The sequence below is a fragment of the Mauremys reevesii genome, linkage group 6 (genome assembly GCF_016161935.1).
Source record: "Mauremys reevesii isolate NIE-2019 linkage group 6, ASM1616193v1, whole genome shotgun sequence".
Taxonomy (NCBI): Eukaryota; Metazoa; Chordata; order Testudines; family Geoemydidae; genus Mauremys; species Mauremys reevesii.
The window spans coordinates 101,827,934-101,850,118 of NC_052628.1; the positions used below are offsets into that span (position 1 = coordinate 101,827,934).

Genomic DNA, 22,185 nt, shown 5'->3' on the forward strand with positions numbered 1-22,185 from the left:
CCTGTACTGTTTATCACTTTTATTGTTTAAACAAATATTTTACTACAGCTTCTATTGGATTATAGAGCACAGAACAAGCCAAAGGTGCAGGAGTGGGAACTGTGTTCCAGAACTGAAGATGATTCAGAACACCAAAATGAGCTGTGAGGAATTTTTGCTGATGGGAATTAGATATCAGCATCTTGACCCTCCTTCACCCGACATTGATTATATTCCTATCAGGCTGGACATCACAGACAGCAGAAGCAAAACTCTGCACAAGGTAGAGTTTTATACAGCTGTGTAGTTTCTGGTATTCTGTTGTGTTCATGATTTTATTTGTGTGAGTAGACAACAGGCCAAATTAATGGCTGGGGGTGGGGAGAGGGAAGGAGTCGGATGGTGAGAGTCTGTGTAGTGGTTAAAGTACAGGAGTCAATGTCAGGGCTTCTATTCTTAGCTCTGCTATTAGTGTGACCTTCCTGACCAAATCACTTCAGACCAGTTTTTCAAAAGTAGACAGTAATTTTGGAAGACCAGCTTAAGATACTGGAGAACTGATTTGCAGGGGCACTGAGACCCACAACTTCAGATGAAGTTGCTCAGCACCTGTGAAAATCAGGCCCTTGGAATCTCAAGTTGAGCAACCAAAACCAGAATCACCCCAAACTATAATTGGTCTTTAACATCTTTGTGAGTCAGTGTCCCCATTTGTACACTGCAAATAATACCACTTACCTACATCACAGTAGAGCAGTGAGCATTAATTAATATCAGCATAACCACTTTGAGATGCTATCATGAATCTGTCCTGGGCAGAGCACCCCTTTCCGGAGCTAGATGGAGAGCACAGGCGAGTGGCTCTAATTGCCCACCCCCCTGCAGGAGTTGTGGGGCATGTCAGTTTAGAGGGGCCAGTGCTCAACCCTCCAGCCAAGGCCTTCTGGATGTTTCTTCCCCTTTCAGGATCGCAGGTGAAACAAACAAAACCATCCACAGTCAGCAAACAAAGTTAAATAAAAGCAGAAAGGAAAAGCAAGAAACCTGTAGGCAGCTTCAGTGAGGATATCGGCCTCTCTCACTTCAGAGGGTCTTGGAAATATCACAGTCTTCCCCAGAGTCCACTGGGTCTCCAGTATAAGTCTCAGTCTCTTTCCACTTCTTATCCCAGGGGATCTGTGTCCTTTCTGCAAGAGCAGAGGCACTATTGGCTGGCAGACCTCTCTCTGGGAACAGGGGAGCTCAACAGCCTGTTACCTTCCCAAGGTTCCCACCATCTGAGTGGAGTTTCCTTCCTTTTAACTCCTCCTCCAATCTTGGCATGATTTTCAGCTACAGGAGGTGGGGCCAAAGTAGCTCCTTAATAGTTCATAGGTTCTCAGTGGGGGGGTCATGATTATCCTGCCCTTTCCATAAAATGGCAGGGGGAACCCAGCATAAAAAAGGTTGAAAACTAGTTCTTTAGGACTCAGTTCAACAAAGGAAACAAACACAGGCTTAACCTTACGCATACAGTATGCTTAAATACCATTGGAGTACTCATATAAAATCTTGAACTATATTTTGCCCTGACTCTTTTTCCTTTCATAGACAGAGCATGCATGGCTCCCTGTCCGAATCAAAGGTGCCATTCCCAACCAAATCCCCAGGGCTGCCTTCATGGCTATGTTCATCCTGGAGGTGGATCAGTTTATTTTGAGCCCCATGACAACAACAACGGTGGATGCTGAAGACAGTGAAACACCCAAATCCCTGCTAGTGTTCAACATTACCAAGCCACCCCCACAAGGCTACATCACTCATCTGTTAGACCATACCAAGCCTATCATCTCCTTCACGTGGAAAGATCTCAGTGAGATGCTTATAGCGTATCAGCCTCCAAACAACAGCCATACAGAGAGGAGGAATTATGAGGTAACAATGGGACATACAGAGCCTCTTATTTTTTCCCCCTCTAGCATTCAGTAAGTTGTAAATAGATATGTTCATTTGTAATAGGTATCTATGAGCAAAAAGAATCTTTCTATTGATATGAAACATACCTCACTAAAATATGAGATATATTTTAATTACATTTTTCTTTGAAGTCTGCTGCTATTACTGCTGGGACTCCCATGAAAGAGAATCCTGTGACCCTGGTGAGCTACCATAGACCCCCTAAAACATCCCTTCAGTCTACTGTAGAGCTCAAGCTTGACTGACCAAAATGTTTCACTTAAGGGATCTTATCTCTCTACATCCCTGCCCATCATTTGTTGAGCACTGACTTCCTTTCACACATTTTCATACATTCTTACCTCTGGTTCTACAAGAGTCACATTCTCTGTATCTACTGAGGTCATTATTTACTGCATTCACCTCTGCAACCTAGCGGCAAATTCTTTGTATAATATACAGACAATAGGCTTGATTCCAATCTCATTGACGTGTTTTACATCTGTTAACTCCATCGACTTCATTGGAGTTACTCAAGTTTCTTGCTGGTGTAAGTGAGATCAGAATCAAGCCCTATGTATATTTTATTATTTCTTTTGAATCTAAATGGTATGGTCTGCTGAGTATACAGCCCAGCTGTACTTCATTATGAGGTGTGTCACTAATTCTGACCCATCCGTTTACCTCAGTCTAACACAAATCAGCTGTTCTTTTGCTGTTTACTACCTATTTAGGCCAGGTCTACACTACACATTTACATCGGTATAACTACATTGCTTGGGGGTGTGAAAAATCCACACCCTGAGCAACCCAGTTGTACTGACCTAACCCCTGGCATAGACAGTGCTCTGTCGATGGGAGGGCTTCTCCTGTTGACTCAGCTACCGCCTCTCGCTGAGGTCAATTAACTGTGCTCATGGGAGAAGCTCTTTCGTCGGTGTAGTAGCGTCTTCACTGAAGTGCTACAGAGGTTCAACTGCACCACTGCAGCTTTTAAAATGTTGACCTGTCCTCAATCTATTGACATCAGAAACGCCAAGTTGTGAGACTAAGATTACAGAAATATTTTATGTCCTAAAGAAATGAATTACACATCTTTTCCAACGCTGCCCATAACCATGTTTAGCTGTGTTCCTCACGTCAGGTCTGTGCCATTGGGTTTTACTTATTTTTGTATGAAGTCTTCCTTGATATTTTATTCTTGATATAAATATTTTGCAGCGTTAAGTGTTACAGCATTTAATAATAGTACACCGTGGGAAGGAGAAAGAAGAGGTGAGAGAGAACAGAAATTATGTATTTTCAAAAGCAGTTTGATGAGAGAAAGAGTTCAGGGAGAGATCCAGGTAGATGATTGCAGGTGGCAGGAGATGCGGAAAGGGGCTCATTCTAACAGTGGCAAGATATACGAAGAGACAGGAAGACAGAGGCAAGGCAAATGGATGAAGAAGGAATAGGCAGGGAAATAGAGTGACAAGGTCTATGCAGTAAAATATTGCAGTACCTGAGTCTGATCCCAGTAGACTGACAGGGCATGTCTATTTTAGTTCAGCAGGGTCTTGGGACCCTCACAGGAATTCAAGCAGTAATAGCAGATGTCTGAGGAAACTGTAAGAAAAAATCTGCCTGATGGGCTCACATTCAAGAATCCCTGGGAAGTGTTTATGTTTTTAAAAACTTATTTTTTGTACAACTTGTACTTAATTTTCCTCACATTTTATTTACCACATTGCATCTGATAGACTTAAAAAGCAGAAGCTGAGCAAGGAAATGTACCCCAAAACTTTTTATTGTTGCAAAACCTCTGTGTGAGTATAGTCCACCCTAGTGAAAATTAAAATGTGTATCTTTCCTGTTCATTTATATAAATGTACAACTATATTTAATCGTATTTTCCCTACATTAACTGTAAAGATCGCAACACAGAAAAACAGAGCTATAAGGTGGTACAGAACACTAGGGATTCTATTAACATACTGAACTACTTTAGATTTGTTCGTTTGGTTGTCATATTATCCGAATCTCTTGAAGTTTAGAAAGCCTAATATTTCAGTTATCTGCATGCTGCATATACTTTGTACAGACAAAGATATTTCAATCTGTTTTTTCAACAAAGGTATGTCTTTTTATATAACAGGTGGAGTTAGAGGTTCATGACTTCTACTTTGAAAGGAGTTCACCAATCACTGTGCATATCTCCATCAGAACAACAGATACAAATGCTCCTCGGGTTTCATGGAATACAGGTGAGATTGAATTTCACTGAGTGAATTCTGCTACTAAATGTATGTTGATGCAGAAATGGGTTGAAGGTACAAAGTTCAGGTATGGATCCACAGTCTGACCAGCTAAAAGTTTGGGGGTGTAGGTGTGTTTGTATTTGTTTGTTTCTTTCTCCTTCTCTATTTTGGTGTGACCCAGTCATAGAAACTAGAACAAATGTCAGAATGAAGCAGAATGAAAATGCAGAGTAACAGAAGCGGGAAATGGGAATATGAGAAAATGAAAATATTCTGTATCTTAATTAAAAACAGTAATGACATTTTACTTTCTGTCACTCTTTAAAAAAATACCTTGCTTCCAGGGGCAGCTCCAGGCCCCAGCACGCCAAGTGCGTGCTTGGGGCGGCAAGCCGCGGGGGGCGCTCTGCCGGTGCCACAAGGGCGGCAGGCGGGCTGCCCTCGGTGGCTTGCCTGCGGAAGGTCCGCTGGTTCCGCAGCTTTGGAGGACCTCCCGCAGGCACGCTGAAGCCGCGGGACCAATGGACCCTCCGCAGGCAAGCCGCCGAAGGCAGCCTGCCTGCCGTGCTTGGGGCGGCAAAATTCCTAGAGCCGCCCCTGCTTGCTTCCTATTTTGTTTCCCATATAATTCCCTCTGCTCTTTGTATATTAATCTGCACAACCTATGCTCTCCTGCTGTTTAAAGGTCAATTCTAAAGAAGTTACAGACTTGTTGTAGAAATCACTTGGGAAAATCCTATGATCTGTGTTATGCAGTAAGTCAAACTAGATGATCATAATGGTCCCTTTTGGCCTTAAAATCTATGAGCTAACCCAGGAGATACACCTCTACCCCGATATAATGCAGTCCTCGGGAGACAAGAAATCTCACCACGTTATAGGTGAGACCACGTTATATCAAACTTGCTTTAGCCCCACCCATTCCTTGTTCCCTGACCGCCCCCTTCAGAGACACCCAACCCCCCTGTCCCCTGACTGCTCTGACCCCTATGCACCCCCCCCGCCTGCCCCCTGACGGGCACTCACCGGCAGCGGCATGAAGCGGAGCAGCCCAGCCCCAGCCTGCTCCACTCCGCCAGCTCCCAGCCATGGTGCTCCGCTTCCTGCCACAGGTGAGTGCAGGACCTTTCCCCAGCCGCCCCCCAGCGACATGGCTGGGGCCGGGGCAAGGAAAGCGGAGCAGGCTGGGGCCGTGTCACTCTGCTTCCTGCCGCAGGTGAGTGCGGGGAGGTTGGGGAAAGGACACCTCGCCATACTCACCTACGGCGGGAAGCGGAGCGCTGTGGCTGGGAGCTGGCGGAGTGGAGTGTGCTGGGGCCAGGCTGCTCTGCTTCCGCTGCTGCTGGTGAGTGCGGGGGGATCCCTTCCCTCAAACCCCCCCACCCCCAAGCGACACAGCTGGGGCCGGGATGAGGGAAGCAGAGTGGGCTGCTCCCAGCCCCCCGCTAATCCCCATGGCCACTCTGGGACTGCGGGGCCCCCAAAAGTGCCCTTCCACAGCTCCTGCCCCCCAGACCCTGGTGGGGGAGCCCTCAAGACCTTCTGCCCCTTATTGAACCTCTCGGTCCCGGCCTGGCCCGGCCCCCTTAACATACTGCTCAGAGCAGCATGTCAGAGCTTTACCGCCTTGTATGCGAACCCACCTTATTTTGGGGGATGATCTGTGTCTTAAATCAGGCCAATGGATTCTGTTGGAGAGGGAGTTAAAAGTGGCGTCAGAGAGTTGTGTGGCTTTTCTAGCCTTATCTGCTGTTTTGACAATATTAATATATTAATTTATGTTAATATTTATAAATATGCATTAGTTGCAATATTTATGCTACTGTTATAGTACATTTATGCTACAGTTAAGAATATAATCTGAAAACACGTCATGGACCAAATTAACACCAGTGCTATTCCTTTGAAATCAAGCAGTGAGTTTGATCTCTGAGATAGACCGCGTCAGTGGCCAACCCATCTCTAAGACTGAAGATGACTGTAGCAGCAGTGTTGTCACGATAGAAGGGCGTATTGAGAAGAACAGTCCTTAGCCTACCCTTAGACAAAAGTGTCCACGTATCTAACCGAACTTGAAACGTATGCTTAAGTAAAAAGTTGGGCCATGCACTGTGCCTTGAAGGTCAACCAACTTTGGGCTCTAGTGCATTGACAAAGGAAGTGAATACCAGAACCAAAGGCACTCCACTAACTCCAGCCTCCCATCTCCTGGACATTCAAGTCTATGAGCTCTCAACAGGAACACCTTAGCTGATTTACTGTCAGGAAAGTACATAGGCAGGAAGTTAGTTTGTTCGATAGCTGGGAACCAAACTGTTTTACTCCTCTGTAACAGAGATCTGAGGGGCATTGACTAAAGTAAAGGTGCCTGGAATGAAAGCTGCTAGTAGGGCTTTAGGTTATTTTTGAAATGCCTATTTGAAGCAATTATGTTGATGGAATTTAATTTGTTCTTTCTCCTGACCGTTTGCACAAAGCACTACAATAGATACACTTGATAGCCTTGAATGTCATCCAGTTATAAACACACGCTTTGCTGAACCTATTCTCTGTTCTTTGTAGGCCTCGATCTCCTGGAAGGGCAGTCCCGACCAATCACATGGCAGCAGTTTCAAATAGTGGACAATGACAACATCAGAGGTGTTCGCTTGGTCACAGCTGACGGCTTACAACATGGACGGCTCACTGTAAGAGGTAAATTGCCATTTCCTCTTTAGGGTTTGGAAACAAATTATTGTATTCGATCCACTAAAGGTGGAATACACCAAGGTAATTAGGTCCCTACCTCTCACTGAAATCATTGGGAGTGAGATGTCTAAAGACCACTGAAGTCTATGGGTTACACCAGTGTAAAACCAATATCTCTGGGAGGACAGTAAGGGCAGATATGTCGTTATACTGCTCTATGCTGTTTGTAGAGAAGAGCAAAACTGGAGGTGTTTTTATTTTTGCAAAACTCCGTGTCCATTAGCAAAACCATAACCATGGCTAGTTTGGATCCAAATCCCATATGATTTGAGCCCCACTGGTGGAAAAGATTGATAGAAAGGCCCAATCTTTACCTTTTTTTTTGTATAAACAATTGTTTAAGTTTATTCCCTTTGCTGACTCTCTCTCTCTCTCTCTCTCTCTCTCATGTTATATAATACAAATACATTAAACAGAAAAGCTCTGTAGATTGTTAACTGATAGGCACAAAGATCTAAATGACTAAACAGTATCTGATTTAAAAGATTTTGCAACTATGTTCTATACAGAGTTTCAATTAACATTAAGATGACCAGCATTTGAACAGAGGGAGCAAAAACTAGAACTGCTCTGCACGGATTTATTCCTTCCCTATTTATCAAAAGCACCCTCGATGATGGCTTTAGTTCCATTAATGCTATTTTAGGAGCAGTTTTGTTACTGTTACTGTTTGTTACCTAATAGTTTTGCTCCCTCTGCTGTCTGGCTACTTCTACTGCTGTTGAATAATGTAAAGGGAAGTATTAAGACTGGGTATTTTTTTAAAAAGAGGTGAATTTAAGGAAATAAACTATATCTCAATAAACTATTCACTCAATTTGAGTAAACGTGACCTAGCTCAAATGTAATTATTTTCCTTTGCCTTGAATGTGTTAAAGATGTGGCTAAAGAATAGTGGAGCTTGCTAACTGAGGAAAGCTTCTAAGTAAATATAGGTATTATTTAGAATCTGGAGCTTATTCTCCAGCGGATTATAAAAACTTTATCAAATTTTGGACCTAAACTCCTTTACAATATTGCAGTAAATCAAATCCAAACTTGACTTTTCAGGGTGATAATATTTCATGTAGTGAATGTTATTGCATACCATTACAATATTCTTAAGCATTCCTTATACCAGTAAGTGCAGAGGAATAGTTTTTTACTTTAAAAATGTAGGGCCTAATTCTGTATTCCATTAACACAATTTTTACATTAGTGTAGCTCCATGGATGAGTATGATCAGAGTGAGGTTTCAGGAATCTGTTAATGTAGTTTCTTTGGAGCAAAAAGAAACATTATCAATATAACAATCATACCCTTAAAAATCCTTTCTTCTTTTATTAATAGCTTTGATTATAAAACTGAAAGAATTTTGAAGATCGAAGTGATTTTTCTCTGTTTATGCTACGTTGCTATTTATGATACTTTCTTACATTTTACTCGGCTTGACAATGAAATGAGACTTCCCTGTTTCATTTTCATTGTGATCGTCAGTTTTACTTTCTGGTTTTTATGCACTAGCACAATGCTGTTGTGTTTGGGAAAATGTTTAAGTAAAATAAATCCATCCTGTGGTTGAAATAAAAGAAAAATCATTAAACTTTTAAAAATGTTATTGAATTTTCAGATATACAAAAATATAAATGAGATCTAAACACATATGTGGAAGACAATAAGGTAAATATTAAAAAAGGAAAATAAAAGAGACAATACATAAACTATCCAAAAGGATATATGTCTTGTATTCCAGCAAGTTGTTCTCTGGAGTCTTCCGTCATATGTGTTGTTTTGGTTTTACAAATAATTACTTCACAGAATTCCCTTTAATGTATAAATTCAGGGCTGGGCTGTGGATTTACCATTAGCAATGAGTAAGACAAGTGCAGCTGTACTGCCCCAGCACCCAAACAGAGAATTGGGACTCAGAATCACAATCCGGTCCCTGGTTCCCTCCTTGCTTCGGGGGGGGGGTAGGTGTTCTGATTCAGCCCTTTACCCGGAGCAGACTACATCTCCCTGTATACTGGAGATGCACCAGCTGGCATGTTGAGAGGTAGAGTCAATGCTCTTTCCATACTCCGGTCCTTTCCCTCCCACACACCTGTGCAGCCAGATGTATCTGGCTCACAGAAGTTGCTCTCCCAGCAATGCTAGTAACTCCATTCCATGGGCACACGGGGCAATCCACAACCTTGCCCTCAATAAACTTTTCAGCAATATATTTTTTTTTTGTCTTGTACAAGTCGATTAGATATCCAGACCTGGAGTTTAGCATTCCAGTTAAGCATAACTAGTTTGATAGGGATTACTAATAAAGGCAATGCTCACTGAATTCAATGGAAAGACTCCTGTTAACCTCAGTGGGCATTGAATTAGGCTCAACATTTCTACCAACTATTGAGTATGCCATGTTATATTATTTGGCAATACTAAGTGCCAAATCATAGGGCCTGTTTATGGAGCAAAGAAGGCTTCTGAAGCCTGGGAACTGGTATGGCCCTAGGGCATGGCAGCCGGGATAACTGTTGAGAGAGAGCAGCAAAGAGTCCTGTGGCACCTTATAGACTAACAGACGTATTGGAGCATGAGCTTTCGTGGGTGAATACCCCCTTCGTCGGATGCATGCTTTTACAGATCCAGACTAACACGGCTACCCCTCTGATGTTGAGAGAGAGGCTCCACGGGGGAACTTTGCTCCTGTTGTGCACTGTAAAGCAGTATTGTCTGCAGCTCTCTCTGTGCCACCACACAAGGCGTTTTTTGTGGGGCATCATGTGTGTGCAACCATTGGATCCACAGCTATGGTGGAAACCCTCCTCCAGTAGGGAATTTCAGGGTCTGGAAATACTATTGCAGCTGGGGATGGTTGTGCTGGTGCTCCATAAGATAAGAACATAAGAAAGGCCGTACCGGGTCAGACCAAAGGTCCATCTAGCCCAGTATCTGTCTACCGACAGTGGCCAATGCCAGGTGCCCCAGAGGGAGTGAACCTAACAGGCAATGATCCAGTGATCTCTCTCCTGCCATCCATCTCCATCCTCTGACGAACAGAGGCTAGGGACACCATTCTTACCCATCCTGGCTAATAGCCATTTATGGACTTAGCCTCCATGAATTTATCCAGTCCCCTTTTAAACATTGTTATAGTCCTAGCCTTCACAATCTCCTCAGGTAAGGAGTTCCACAAGTTGACTGTGCGCTGCATGAAGAAGAACTTCCTTTTATTTGTTTTAAACCTGCTGCCTATTAATTTCATTTGGTGACCCCTAGTTCTTGTATTATGGGAATAAGTAAATAACTTTTCCTTATCCACTTTCTCAACATCACTCATGATTTTATATACCTCTATCATGTCCCCCCTTAGTCTTCTCTTTTCCAAACTGAAGAGTCCTCGCCTCTTTAATCTTTCCTCATATGGATTTAGACCCTCTCTAAACCCCTAATCATTTTAGTTGCTCTTTTCTGAACCTTTTCTAGTGCTAGAATATCTTTTTTGAGGTGAGGAGACCACATCTGTACACAGTATTCAAGATGTGGGCATACCATGGATTTATATAAGGGCAATAATATAATCTCAGTCTTATTCTCTATCCCCTTTTTAATGATTCCTAACATCCTGTTTGCTTTTTTGACCGCCTCTGCACACTGCGTGGACATCTTCAGAGAACTATCCACGATAACTCCAAGATCTTTTTCCTGACTCGTTGTAGCTAAATTAGCCCCCATCATGTTGTATGTATAGTTGGGGTTATTTTTTCCAACGTGCATTACTTTACATTTATCCACATTAAATTTCATTTGCCATTTTGTTGCCCAATCACTTAGTTTTGTGAGATCTTTTTGAAGTTCTTCACAATCTGCTTTGGTCTTAACTATCTTGAGTAGTTTAGTATCATCTGCAAACTTTGCCACCTCACTGTTTACCCCTTTCTCCAGATCATTTATGAATAAATTGAATAGGATTGGTCCTAGGACTGACCCTTGGGGAACACCACTAGTTACCCCTCTCCATTCTGAGAATTTACCATTAATTCCTACCCTTTGTTCCCTGTCCTTTAACCAGTTCTCAATCCATGAAAGGACCTTTCCTTTTATCCCATGACAGCTTAATTTACGTAAGAGCCTTTGGTGAGGGACCTTGTCAAAGGCTTTCTGGAAATCTAAGTACACTATGTCCACCGGATCCCCCTTGTCCACATGTTTGTTGACCCCTTCAAAGAACTCTAATAGATTAGTAAGACACGATTTCCCTTTACAGAAACCATGTTGACTATTCCTCAAGAGTTTATGTTTTTCTATGTGTCTGACAATTTTATTCTTTACTATTGTTTCAACTAATTTGCCCGGTACCGACGTTAGACTTACCGGTCTGCAATTGCCGGGATCACCCCTAGAGCCCTTTTTAAATATTGGCGTTACATTAGCTAACTTCCAGTCATTGGGTACCGACGCCGATTTAAAGGACAGGTTACAAACCTTAGTTAATAGTTCCGCAACTTCACATTTGAGTTCTTTCAGAACTCTTGGGTGAATGCCATCTGGTCCCGGTGACTTGTTAATGTTGAGTTTATCAATTAATTCCAAAACCTCCTCTAGTGATACTTCAATCTGTGACAGTTCCTCAGATTTGAAGTAGGAGAGTATTCAGCCCCTGTGCCCCTGAAGAGACCCCCCCGCTCTAGAGTCAGAATTTGACCCTCAAGGCATTTTACCTAAATGAACAGTTGTTTGTGAACATATAGTGCTGAGTACAATGGAGGTTCTATCCCTGTCTGGGACCTCTAGGTACAAATACATAATAATAATTAATAATGGATGTTACTTTTTGCCTACAATGAAATATTGATCTGTAATCAGAAAGCATATACTCTTTGGGCTTAAAATAAACTGTGAGTGATGCTTTAAGAAAGAGTGGTAGATAGCAAACACTGATGTCTTCAAATGATCTATATGACAGTATTGGCATTGTGGGAAGTTGTGTTTGCCACCACAGTTGTGTAACTGTTAGCAAAGTACATAGCTTAGTAACTATGCTGGACCATGTTAATACTTTCTGTTTAGATAGGTTTTGAATGAGTTTTTTTAACTCAGACATGTATTTCCCCCCCCCAATAAAATTCATACTGAGGCTGAATTACACATCTTTGAAACGTCTTCTTTCATTGTTTTGACAGGAGGAAAAGGATTCATGTTCACGGTCTCTGACCTTAGGGCTGGGGTTGTTCGCTACCACCATGATGACAGTGACTCTACAAAAGATTTTGTGGTATTTAGGATCTTTGATGGCCACCACAGTATTCGCCATAAGTTTCCAATCAATATCCTGCCTAAAGATGACAGCCCCCCTTTCCTGATCAGCAATGTTGTAATTGAACTGTATGAAGGGCAGACCATTCTGATCCAGGGCTCCATGCTTCAAGCTTCTGACATGGACTCCAGTGATGACTACATACTCTTTAATGTTACCAAACCACCACAGGCTGGAGAAATCATGAAGAAACCAGGGCCGAACCTTATAGGTAATCTAAGAAATCCACAGCAAGATGAACTTCCTTTTGTGGAGGCCAAACTGTGCTTGTGGTTACCTTGGTGTAAATCCTTTGAGTTGAATGGAGTTATTCTGGATTTACATCGGTGTAACCGAGAGCAGAATTTAAACCAGAGTTTTCTCAATCTAAGAATATTTTTCTGTTGTACTTTCTTGGTTAGAGGAACTTGGGTGGTCAAGGGACTTTCTTGCTACAATGATTCCTACCAAGCTGAAAATTAGATGATGGCACTGATGGTGCTAAATCGAGAGTGGGGCGGATGGGGGTGTCTTTAATTCCATACCTGGACCCAGAATCCCTTTGCTAGATTAGTTAGATCATTTTTATTTGTATAAATTCACCTTTTTCCCTCACCACTGGGCTTCAGAGCCATCACTGGGAATGATCTTACTTCGTATTGAACAATTATGAAGTTTTATCAACGTTTCTGATATAAAGATGGAATTTTAAATCTCTGTCAGTGGATGCATTGGAGAAAGAAACCATATAACAGGTCTCTTCTTTATGAGGATCAAGATGATCAAATTTACCAGTGATTAAAATTATAAACAGTTCTATGAATGTGCTTTCTTTTCTTCTTTGATTCATCAGGGTATCCTGTCACTGGCTTCCTTCAGAGAGATCTGTTTAATGGACTAATTTACTACCGTCACTTAGGAGGAGAAATATTTGAGGATTCCCTTGAGTTTGTCCTGTGTGATAGCCATGACCCTCCCAATCTCTCAGAACCACAGGTATTACGTTTGAGGATTTCTTGCAGAGTGTGGAGTAAATGTCTGGACACCAGCATACCTTCCTACATTGGATTGTTGAAAATCTTGTGATTTTTCCCTCTTTCTAACTGCCAGTCCTAAAAGCACAGCCTAGGATGTGAAAATCAACCCGCATCCTATCCTGTGTGCACATTATTGCCAATAATAAAATTCTCCAGACCAAATTCTCCCCTCATTTATAACTCAGCAACCCTATTTTCTTTAATTTTTGTCTGACAGGAGAATATTGTTAGGTCTCAAAGGTGTTAATGGAGATTGTATCAGATGTTAAAATGAAAGGCCAAATTCATTCTAAGGGCTTGATCCTCAGCTAGTACTAACTGGCAGTAGCCACTTTGAAGTCAATAGATTTGCACCACCTGAGGATTGAGCTGACTGAATTTAATATTTCCTTGACTTTAGAGGCACACTGACAAGATTTGTGAATTTAAAATGTGCCCTCCTGTATATTTCTGTTATATATGATACATTAGTCCATCAGTTATTTTTGTGTGGATGTTTAAAAAAAATAGGTACAGTGCCCTCCTGTTCTTAAGATATATTTGACAACCAGTGCTTCTGCACAACCCTAGAGTAACAAAACAGTGAAACTGTAAGTAGAGCTGGTTAGAATTTTTTCTCAAAATGTGCTTTTGATGGAAAATGTTACTTTTATCTAAATTGAAACATTTTGAAAAATATGACCATTTTGCATTCTTGCTTCAGAACAAAAAAATCATTTTGGAATTCCGTTTCCGATTTCCAAATTTCCATTTCTGAATTTTAAAATGTTAGGATTTAAAAAAAAGTTTTTTACTTTTATAATATTTTTATTATTTTTACATTATTTCATGACAATGTAATAGTTTAAAAGTAAAATAAAAATAACAATATATAAAATCATTAAGGGCAGCTGCTACTTACTACTGGTTGAAATATCTTGTCTTCTGTTTCTGGTTTGCAGGAAATTTCAAAAATATTTGTTTTAGTTTCAAATGAGAATGAAAAGAACTTTTTTGAAATGTCAAAATTTCCCATGAAACAGAAATTCAGAGTTTTAAGCATGATTCTAAGAACATTTAGTGTGTTTCCAACATTCTACCAACCCCATGATATTTTTCTGTATTCTTTACTCTAGGTGGTGATAGTGCACATTATTCCTGTGGATGATCAGCTTCCAAAAGAAGCTTCTGGGGTTACCCGTCACCTCACTGTCGAGGAAACTAAGATAGCTCATCTAACTAAGAAACATCTCCATTTCATAGACATAGAAGCACAAGAGAGAGAACTCATCTACACAGTAACCACCTCCCCATTTTTCTCTTCTACTCCTGGGTATGTGAAAGTGAATTTACACTCCTCATCACAGGAGATGGGCAGGCACCAAGTGGCAGGGGAAGTGTTGGTGGCAAAGTAAGGCTGATGCTTGGGTGCACACACTAAGTTCCCAATCCTGCATGCATGGGCCTACCTATGTGGAGCTAGTTGCAGGACCAGGACGTAGTGTGTTAATAATCATGTGGGTCAAAGCCTAAAGCAACAGGATGTGAGGGGCAACATCAAGTGGTTAAAAGAGAGGCGGAGAACAGACAGACCCAGATGTTTTTTTCTTTTGTTTGACTTCATCTTGTATTTCACTGTGGCCCATTGGATGGTTGGTGGCCCATTTGGTGAGTTCAGCACCAGTACCCTCTCCAATTTACCAAGAGGAAAGAGTTTTGCTTACTACCACTGTGTAGCTCGGGCTGGGGATCAACACTTTTCTGGTTTGCGCCAGGCCAGCAGAGAGTCAATCTGTAACTTAGTGGTATGGTTATCTGTCAGGTGGGCACATGGTTAATAGCCTTGAACAAGCCTGTGGGCTAATCAGAAGAACTGCAGCTAAAGCCTATAGTGGGCAGGAGAGAACTCAGAAGCCAGGTGTTGAGGATAACAGGAGGGAGATGGGCCTTTTAATATGCATGTATGATATGAAGTCGATATACTCAAGACCGAAAAAAGTGGGTCCAAACTGTTCCATAAGGTGTGAATGAGATCTTAATAAAACCGTGGCTTTGGAGTGGATCAAGTATTTTTAAAGGCCTTGCAAAGAAAATGGCGGAAGTTGTTTGCAAGAGGTTAAACAAAATAGCCTGTAGGGATCATGCTGAAGCTCCCAAAGCAAATAAATGGCCTTTTTGGAGGGGCTTTTTGTGTGTATATAAAAATTAAAATAAGAGATTTGTAATTTTGATGCACGTTGCTTGGCAAAGTCCCAGTATTGGAAAATTCTGTTTCAATGTTTTCAATTTTATCAATTATTTTTGCTGTGTGATTTATCTTCAATACACGGGACAAGTTATTTTGAAAAAATAAATGGGTGGCCTTTGCCTTTTGTTGTGCCAAGAGATTGGTCCTTAGGAGGTGGAAAAGTTCTTGTCTCTCACTTTTAAAAGACGAGAAAGTTGAGTTGTCAGAAATTGGTTCAAATGAGCCTCTGAAAAATTTAAAGAATTTGATGTAATATAGAATTTCTTTTATCTAAAGAAAAATGCAAATATCAAGTGATAGGGATGTGAAGGGCCAGATTCTCAGCCAGTGTAAATCATCAAAGTGCCTGAAATGTGTGGGGACACTTTGGTGTAGAAGTCCAGGACTTTGTTCATTGTAAAGTATGTGTTACTTTTTGGTGGCCAGTCCATGGCTCGTGATTCCTTTGTTCAGTTTTCTGTCACAGTTTGAAATCCATAATAAAGACATTTATGATAATGAAAAAAGAAAAGTAAATTAATTTTATTTCTATGCAGCTAGTGGTCTGTTGGTGGGGTTGCAGCACAAGATTGAATTGTATGATTTTTTCTCCTGTATTAGAAGTTTTGCTAATCAGCGCATAGTGTGTATGTGTCTTTGTACAGCCCCTCTGATGCTGGGAAGTTGTTTATGGTGGACAGCATCCCCAAGCTAGTCAAGGATCCTTCTGCACCAGCACTGAGATCATTCACTCAGGTTTGTTACTAAGTGATTCCATACTGGAACCATACCCTGTTTAAGAACTGACTACAGTGGTGCTGTCATTTTTCCTTAAGTCACTTCCTTTCAGGTTGTCATGAGGCTTAGAAGTGGAAACCAACCCTAGCCAGTACTATCACTATCTCAATTTAACAAACTCAAAATTCAACTAACTCAATTCATATTTTTAAAGAAGTGTCTACCATGATTGCACTCTTCGCATAAGTAGACATAGCTCCTATTGAGACCAAAAGGAGTTGCACTTGCTTGTGTTAGAGCTGAATTTGTCTCCAAATATTTGACCTGAGTTGGGCATAATGTCAGGGGAAGAGATGGGTTCAACCTGGACATGGTTGGGTTTTGCAAAGCCCCATCAGTCTGATTTCTTATCGCCTCTAAGATTCTTTCACATTGGCTGAACTCCGTTGAAGTAGTTCTGTGCATCCACATTTTTGTTTTAATTTTAAATAATTTAATAGAATCGTAGGACTGGAAGGGACCTCAAGAGGTCATCTAGTCCATTCCCCTGCACTCATGGCAAGACTAAGATTATCTAAACCATCCCTGACAGGTGTTTGTTAACCTGCTCTTAAAAATTTCCAATGATGGAGATTCCATAACCTCCCTAGGCAATTTATTCCAGTGCTTAACCACCCTGACAGTTAGGAAGTTTTTCCTAATGTCCAACTTAAACCTCCCTTGCTGCAATTTAAGCCCATTGCTTCTTGTCCCCTCCTTAGAGGTTAAGAAGAACATTTTTTCTCCCTCCTCCTTGTAACTTTTATGTACTTGGAAACTGTTATCATGTCCACCCTCAATCTTCTCTTTTCCAGACTAAAAAAACCCCAATTTTTAAAATCTTCCCTCACAGGTCATGTTTTCTAGAACGTTAATCATTTTTGTTGCTCTTCTCATGGACAAATTGGACAAAATCCAATCTTTCCTGAAAAGTGGTGCCCAGAACGGGACACAATACTCCAATTGAGGCCTAATCAGCACGGAGAGGAGAGGAAGAGTTATTTCTCGTGTTTTGCTTACAACACTCCTGCTAATACATCCCAGAATGATGTTTGCTTTTTTTGCAACAGTGTTACACTGTTGACTCATATTTAGCTTGTGGTCCACTATGACCCCCAGATCTCTTTCTGCAGTACTCTTTCCAAGGCATTCATTTCCCATTTTGTATGTGTGCAACTGATTGTTCCTTCCTAAGTGGATACTTTGCATTTGTCCTTATTGAATTTCATCCTATTTACTTCAGACCATTTCTCCAGTTTGTCCAGATCATTTTGAAGTCAATCCAATCCTCCAAAGCACTTGCAACCCCTCCCAGATTGGTCTCATCCACAATTATCAACCATGTTGCTGTTTTTTATTATGCTGTAGTTCAATAAATCCCATTCTTATTAACATTTGTAAACTGCCCGGCCATTACAATTTACTGTATGGTTAATGTTGCAAAGCAGTTTTCCTTATAGCCTTCTAATTGGCGTCCTGAATCACTCAGTCAGGTGCATAAGATCAGTTTCTGGATGGGAGACTTTGCTGATAGTTTTAGTCTACTTTAGTATCTTGTTGTGATTTGGGTAAACAAAGGATGTGCAATTAATAAATATTGCTAATGACAAATTCAGAGATCTCTGGAATTCAGAGATGTACAGATACAGTAGTGAATGTAGTATTAACAGCTACACTTTGACTGTGATTATTTAAAAGTCATTGTATAAAAAAGGTTTGGGGGATGGCATACCTCATCCAGGCTGAGGCCCCCATCTTCTGTTTCCAGTTGTAAATTGCACCTCCACAAATCTGGGTCTTTGCATCTCTATCTAGAGGTGCAGATACTCAGATTTGTGCCAGTAGTTGAAATGTGGGTGCAAAGATTCAGAAGGGAATTTTGTGGGCACAGATCATACCCAAAGAAAAGGTCATCCTTCTGAAAACGTACCTTAAGATTTTAAATGACAGTTTCCCTTTTTTCTTTCTTTCTTTTTTCCTCACTTTTTGCAGCATGCTGTGAACTACATGAAAGTTGCCTATATGCCCCCTATCCAGGACATTGGGCCTGAACCTCAGCATGTCCAGTTTATTTTTTCAGTCAGCAATCAGCATGGAGGCACTTTATATAGGATCTGCTTTAATATTACAGTTCTTCCAGTGGACAATCAAACTCCAGAGGTACATCTGTGTGTGTGTGTGTGTGTGTGTGTGTGTGTGTGTGTGTGTGTGTGTGTGTGTGTGTGTGTGTGAGGGAGGGAGAGAGTGAATCTCTGAATATTAATATGGTTTTACTAGACAGAATACTGCTGTAATGATCCATCTGTTACTGATTGGTGGCTGGGGCCAATATTTGCTCTGTGTTGTGGTAAGTTCCTTACACCTTCCCAGCATATGACAGACGAGTTATGCCTTTGGTGTTTTGATATTTATTGTGTTTCATCTTTTAAACCCAAAAGCTCTTTCTAGTTCAAATTTAAAGGTGCAGAGGGAAATGGTAATTCATCTCTTCCCCTCTGTTCAGGTATTTACAAATAACTTGAAAGTGGAAGAAGGGGGACTGTGCACCATTACAGGGAGCCATATTCTGATGTCAGATGTAGACACAAAACAGGAGGACCTCCACATCTACCTTCAGAGGCAGCCGCTGCATGGAATGGTAGAACTGGATGGATTTCCTATGAACAAAGGTGACAGGTTCACCTGCCAGGACTTGCACACATTAAAAGTCAGGTGAGAAAAGGTTCTGCTTTTAGTTTTGTTACTATTCGTTCTCACCAATCAAACTGGTGTTAAATTCCAAGAGCCTCAGTTTGTGTGAGTTGGCAAAGCCTGACCCCAATGGAGCTCAACAAATGTACACCAGCTGGCCTACATTGGCCTACAATGTTCTCTGCAGATTCTTAAGTTTGCATTAAAAATAATATTATATCACCACCACATGGTGAATGAACTGCCACATCTGAGCAGGCCGTAAAACTGAGTCAGGAAACCATGTTGTATTGTGATGGGTAGTTGGGCAGTATTGTCCTGCAATGCTTGGTGTTCTTCTTGATGCAGGCACATATTGTCCATGTGAAATTAGTGCAGAACTTAATTCCCACAGGTATCAGCATGATGGCTCTGAGACTCTGCATGATGACATCCTCTTTGCAGCCACAGATGGCATTAATTCTTTAGAGTTTGTACTACAAGTCAAGGTCAGTGTGTTGCTTCCTGCTTGTACTCATGAGGGCATTCATCCGCATAGAAAATGATAATGTATCAGTTTTGAAAGCCTTCAGAGCTCCTCAGAAATTGGAAGGAGTTAGACTAGATGGGCTTTTTGCTGTTCGCTTTGGAGCTTATGTGACAATATTGGTTAGAGAGAAAATTTGGCAGGTACAAGTGATGAGACATCTGCACCTGCTCCTGCTTAGCCACTACTGTCAGGAATGAATCCTCACAATTAAACATGGCGCATGTGTCAGATTAGTGGAAGAGAGTTTTCTTTCTGAAGATATAAATTCCACACTTAGAGGGACACAGCAAAGTGATATCCTTTATTTTTTTAAAAACAAACTTTCCTTCCATATTTGTGTTCCTAATAACTCCACAGAATGCTTGGCTTGGCTTGGCTTGGTTTGGCTTGGCTTGCAAAAACTGCAATCAAGTTTTTATACCAATATGTTTTCATTGGAATTAAAGAAAAATCAGAAAATCTTTTGACCATTAGGTTTTGTAAATGTTTGTTTCTACAAAACCTAAATTTGAGGCTGGACTTGATTTGACAGAGTCCCTGTAAGATCTTTGTACTTTGTATTTATAAAGATAAAGGATGTATCATCACGCAACCTCCCCCAGAGCACCCCCTTATGGCCAGAGATGGCTCTGCAGCGCCCTACTTCAGTTTCACCCGTCAAAGGGCTTCTTTAAAAAATTCCACACAAGCTTTTTTGTTCAATAATGCCCTTTCTACCAGGGTCCAATTTATTGGCATAAGACACAATTCCAAAACTCTGTCCTGGGGCTTCTTAATTTCCACGGGTTTGCTCTCTGGAGCTCTTCCCAGCCTTGACAGGCCATTCTCAGCCCTACGTGGCTGGATATTTTTTCTACTTCCAGGAATCCGCTGTCCCTGACCTTGAGCCTGCTCACTCAAGCTCTTCTGCAGTCTTTGCCACAGCTTGCCACACATCCCCCCTCTGTCTGCAGCTTCCCACTGCTTTTATTGGGGAATCACGTGGTCCCTGCTCAGCTGTGCCATCTTAGTAAGAAGGGTTGGCTGGCCCCAAACCTCTAGCCCTTAATAAGGCAAGCCACCCAGTTACAGGGCAAAAATATGCAGAAGTGCCTGGAGTGCTGAAGCCATGTGTATTTACATGCTAGTTAATATTAAAGCACAGTTGCTAGAGAAGAACTAGAATCAGTCCCAGCAATTCCCTAAAGCCAGAGTTGCCAACCATTTTCATAGGGTGGGCCACCTGTTAGTAGAGAGATCATCTAGTAAACCCTCGCCCCTCCAAATCATGCTCCAGTTCGTAATCACACAGTGTCCCACTAGCAATAGGGAATCACATGTGTGAGATTTTGCAGTGTTGCTGTCCCAAGTGCTCAAAAATCATGAGCTGTGGCCCCTGAGAATCATGAGAATGGCTTTAAAATTATGAGATTTTTAAAAAATACATATGGGGCTCTTTTTATTTACTGTCAGTGTTTTGAAAGCTGAGGTCAGACTCAGGGCACATTTTCAAGCTTTTCTTTACAATCATCAAGGTTAGAAATTCAGCTGACAGTGTCCCGATTGACAGTATCTGGTGCCAACCATTAGACCGTTGTAGGTGTAGTTTGGATTTGTTCTCCTTTTTCCTCTTTCTTTTTGTGTAATCCATAAAAGAGCATCATCTGAGTTTCATACTGTTTTTGTTATACAACTTGAAGGCTTATAAAACCCCAGAATGTTAGTTGGAAAAGGCCTAATTTTCCTTCCCCTGTGGTAAACTCACAACTATATAAAGTTGAAAAGCCAAATTCACCACTGGTGTACACTGATGCATCTCCACTGAAATCAATGGAGTTTCACTGGCTTAGACAAGTAGTGAACTTGGCCCAAAATGCCAGGCCTATACTCCTTGATTTCCACCCTGGCCACAAGTTATCAGGATATGTCTTTTATGTCCAGAGGTCCCTATCCGTGCCCTATCAAAGATGCATTGCAGCATGCATTCGTTTTCTGATGGGTTATGAATGGCACTGCTGCTTCAGATAAAAATGTATTCATGGGGCTGACTGAATCCTGCTGCGTTTCCTTAGTCAGACAAAATTCCCATTGACTACAGTCAGATTATTGTGACTTCATTGTGAGATCCTCTTAAATGAGGGACCCAGGATTTAATTCCATTATAAAATAAAGATTGGCTGTCACTAATTTAGTATACAATGCTTGATAGTGCATACAGCCTGAGCTAAGACCGGTTTCTTAAATTTTGTTTGCCTTTTCATTTGTTTATTTATTTATTTAGCCTTTCAGTATTTCCCATCTTCCTCTGTCTCTTTTTTCAGTAGATGCATGTAATTTATTCAATTTTTTGGCCTATTCTCTACATCTGAAAGTCTAATCATTCACTTTAGTTGAGCATGCCCCATGTTTCCTCCCAGTGAACTGTGCTTGCAAGGACAAGGGATGTGTACTTAACGTGAAACTGTGTGTGTTTTTCTGTTTAGGTGCTACCTGTAAATGATGAGCCACCTATCATGAAAGATGGCCTCATTTTCCTAATACAATGTCCAGAGGGTGAGGAAGTGGTCATCACCTCAGAGTACATTTATGCTACCGACGCAGACAGCGATGACATGAAACTGACTTTTATGCTGGCTCGACAGCCCTACTATGGAGTTGTGAGGAAAGCTGGTATCGTCGTGGATCGCTTCTCCCAAGCGGACATTGTCTCTGGAGTAGTGACCTACAAGCATACTAGTAAGTGAGACTAGAAGATCATTAGATTGGAGGTCCAGCCAGATAGCCGTGGGATCTTG

At 41.4% G+C, this 22,185-nt stretch overlaps 1 protein-coding gene across 8 annotated transcripts in view; it reads left to right on the forward strand.

Annotated features, from left to right (window-relative positions):
- The window catches only part of FREM1 (FRAS1 related extracellular matrix 1), a 102,902-nt gene that overhangs the window by 23,900 nt on the left and 56,817 nt on the right, over positions 1-22,185 (forward strand). For 5 of the 8 annotated variants that reach the window (XR_005600612.1, XM_039545102.1, XM_039545101.1 and 2 more), the window contains 12 exons: positions 66-262; positions 1,570-1,893; positions 4,052-4,160; positions 6,717-6,848; positions 12,059-12,403; positions 13,025-13,167; positions 14,324-14,520; positions 16,080-16,170; positions 18,184-18,351; positions 18,695-18,903; positions 19,277-19,370; positions 21,874-22,126. Coding sequence is in view for 7 of the 8 variants with exons in the window: in XM_039545102.1 (XP_039401036.1) it covers positions 66-262; positions 1,570-1,893; positions 4,052-4,160; positions 6,717-6,848; positions 12,059-12,403; positions 13,025-13,167; positions 14,324-14,520; positions 16,080-16,170; positions 18,184-18,351; positions 18,695-18,903; positions 19,277-19,370; positions 21,874-22,126 (2,262 nt within the window). In the remaining variant the exon portion in view is untranslated. Of the gene's footprint in view, positions 1-65; positions 263-1,569; positions 1,894-4,051; positions 4,161-6,716; positions 6,849-8,511; positions 8,563-12,058; positions 12,404-13,024; positions 13,168-14,323; positions 14,521-16,051; positions 16,171-18,183; positions 18,352-18,694; positions 18,904-19,276; positions 19,371-21,873; positions 22,127-22,185 lie in introns of those variants that run through there. The other 3 variants (XM_039545100.1, XM_039545107.1, XM_039545108.1) reach the window with 3 other exon arrangements.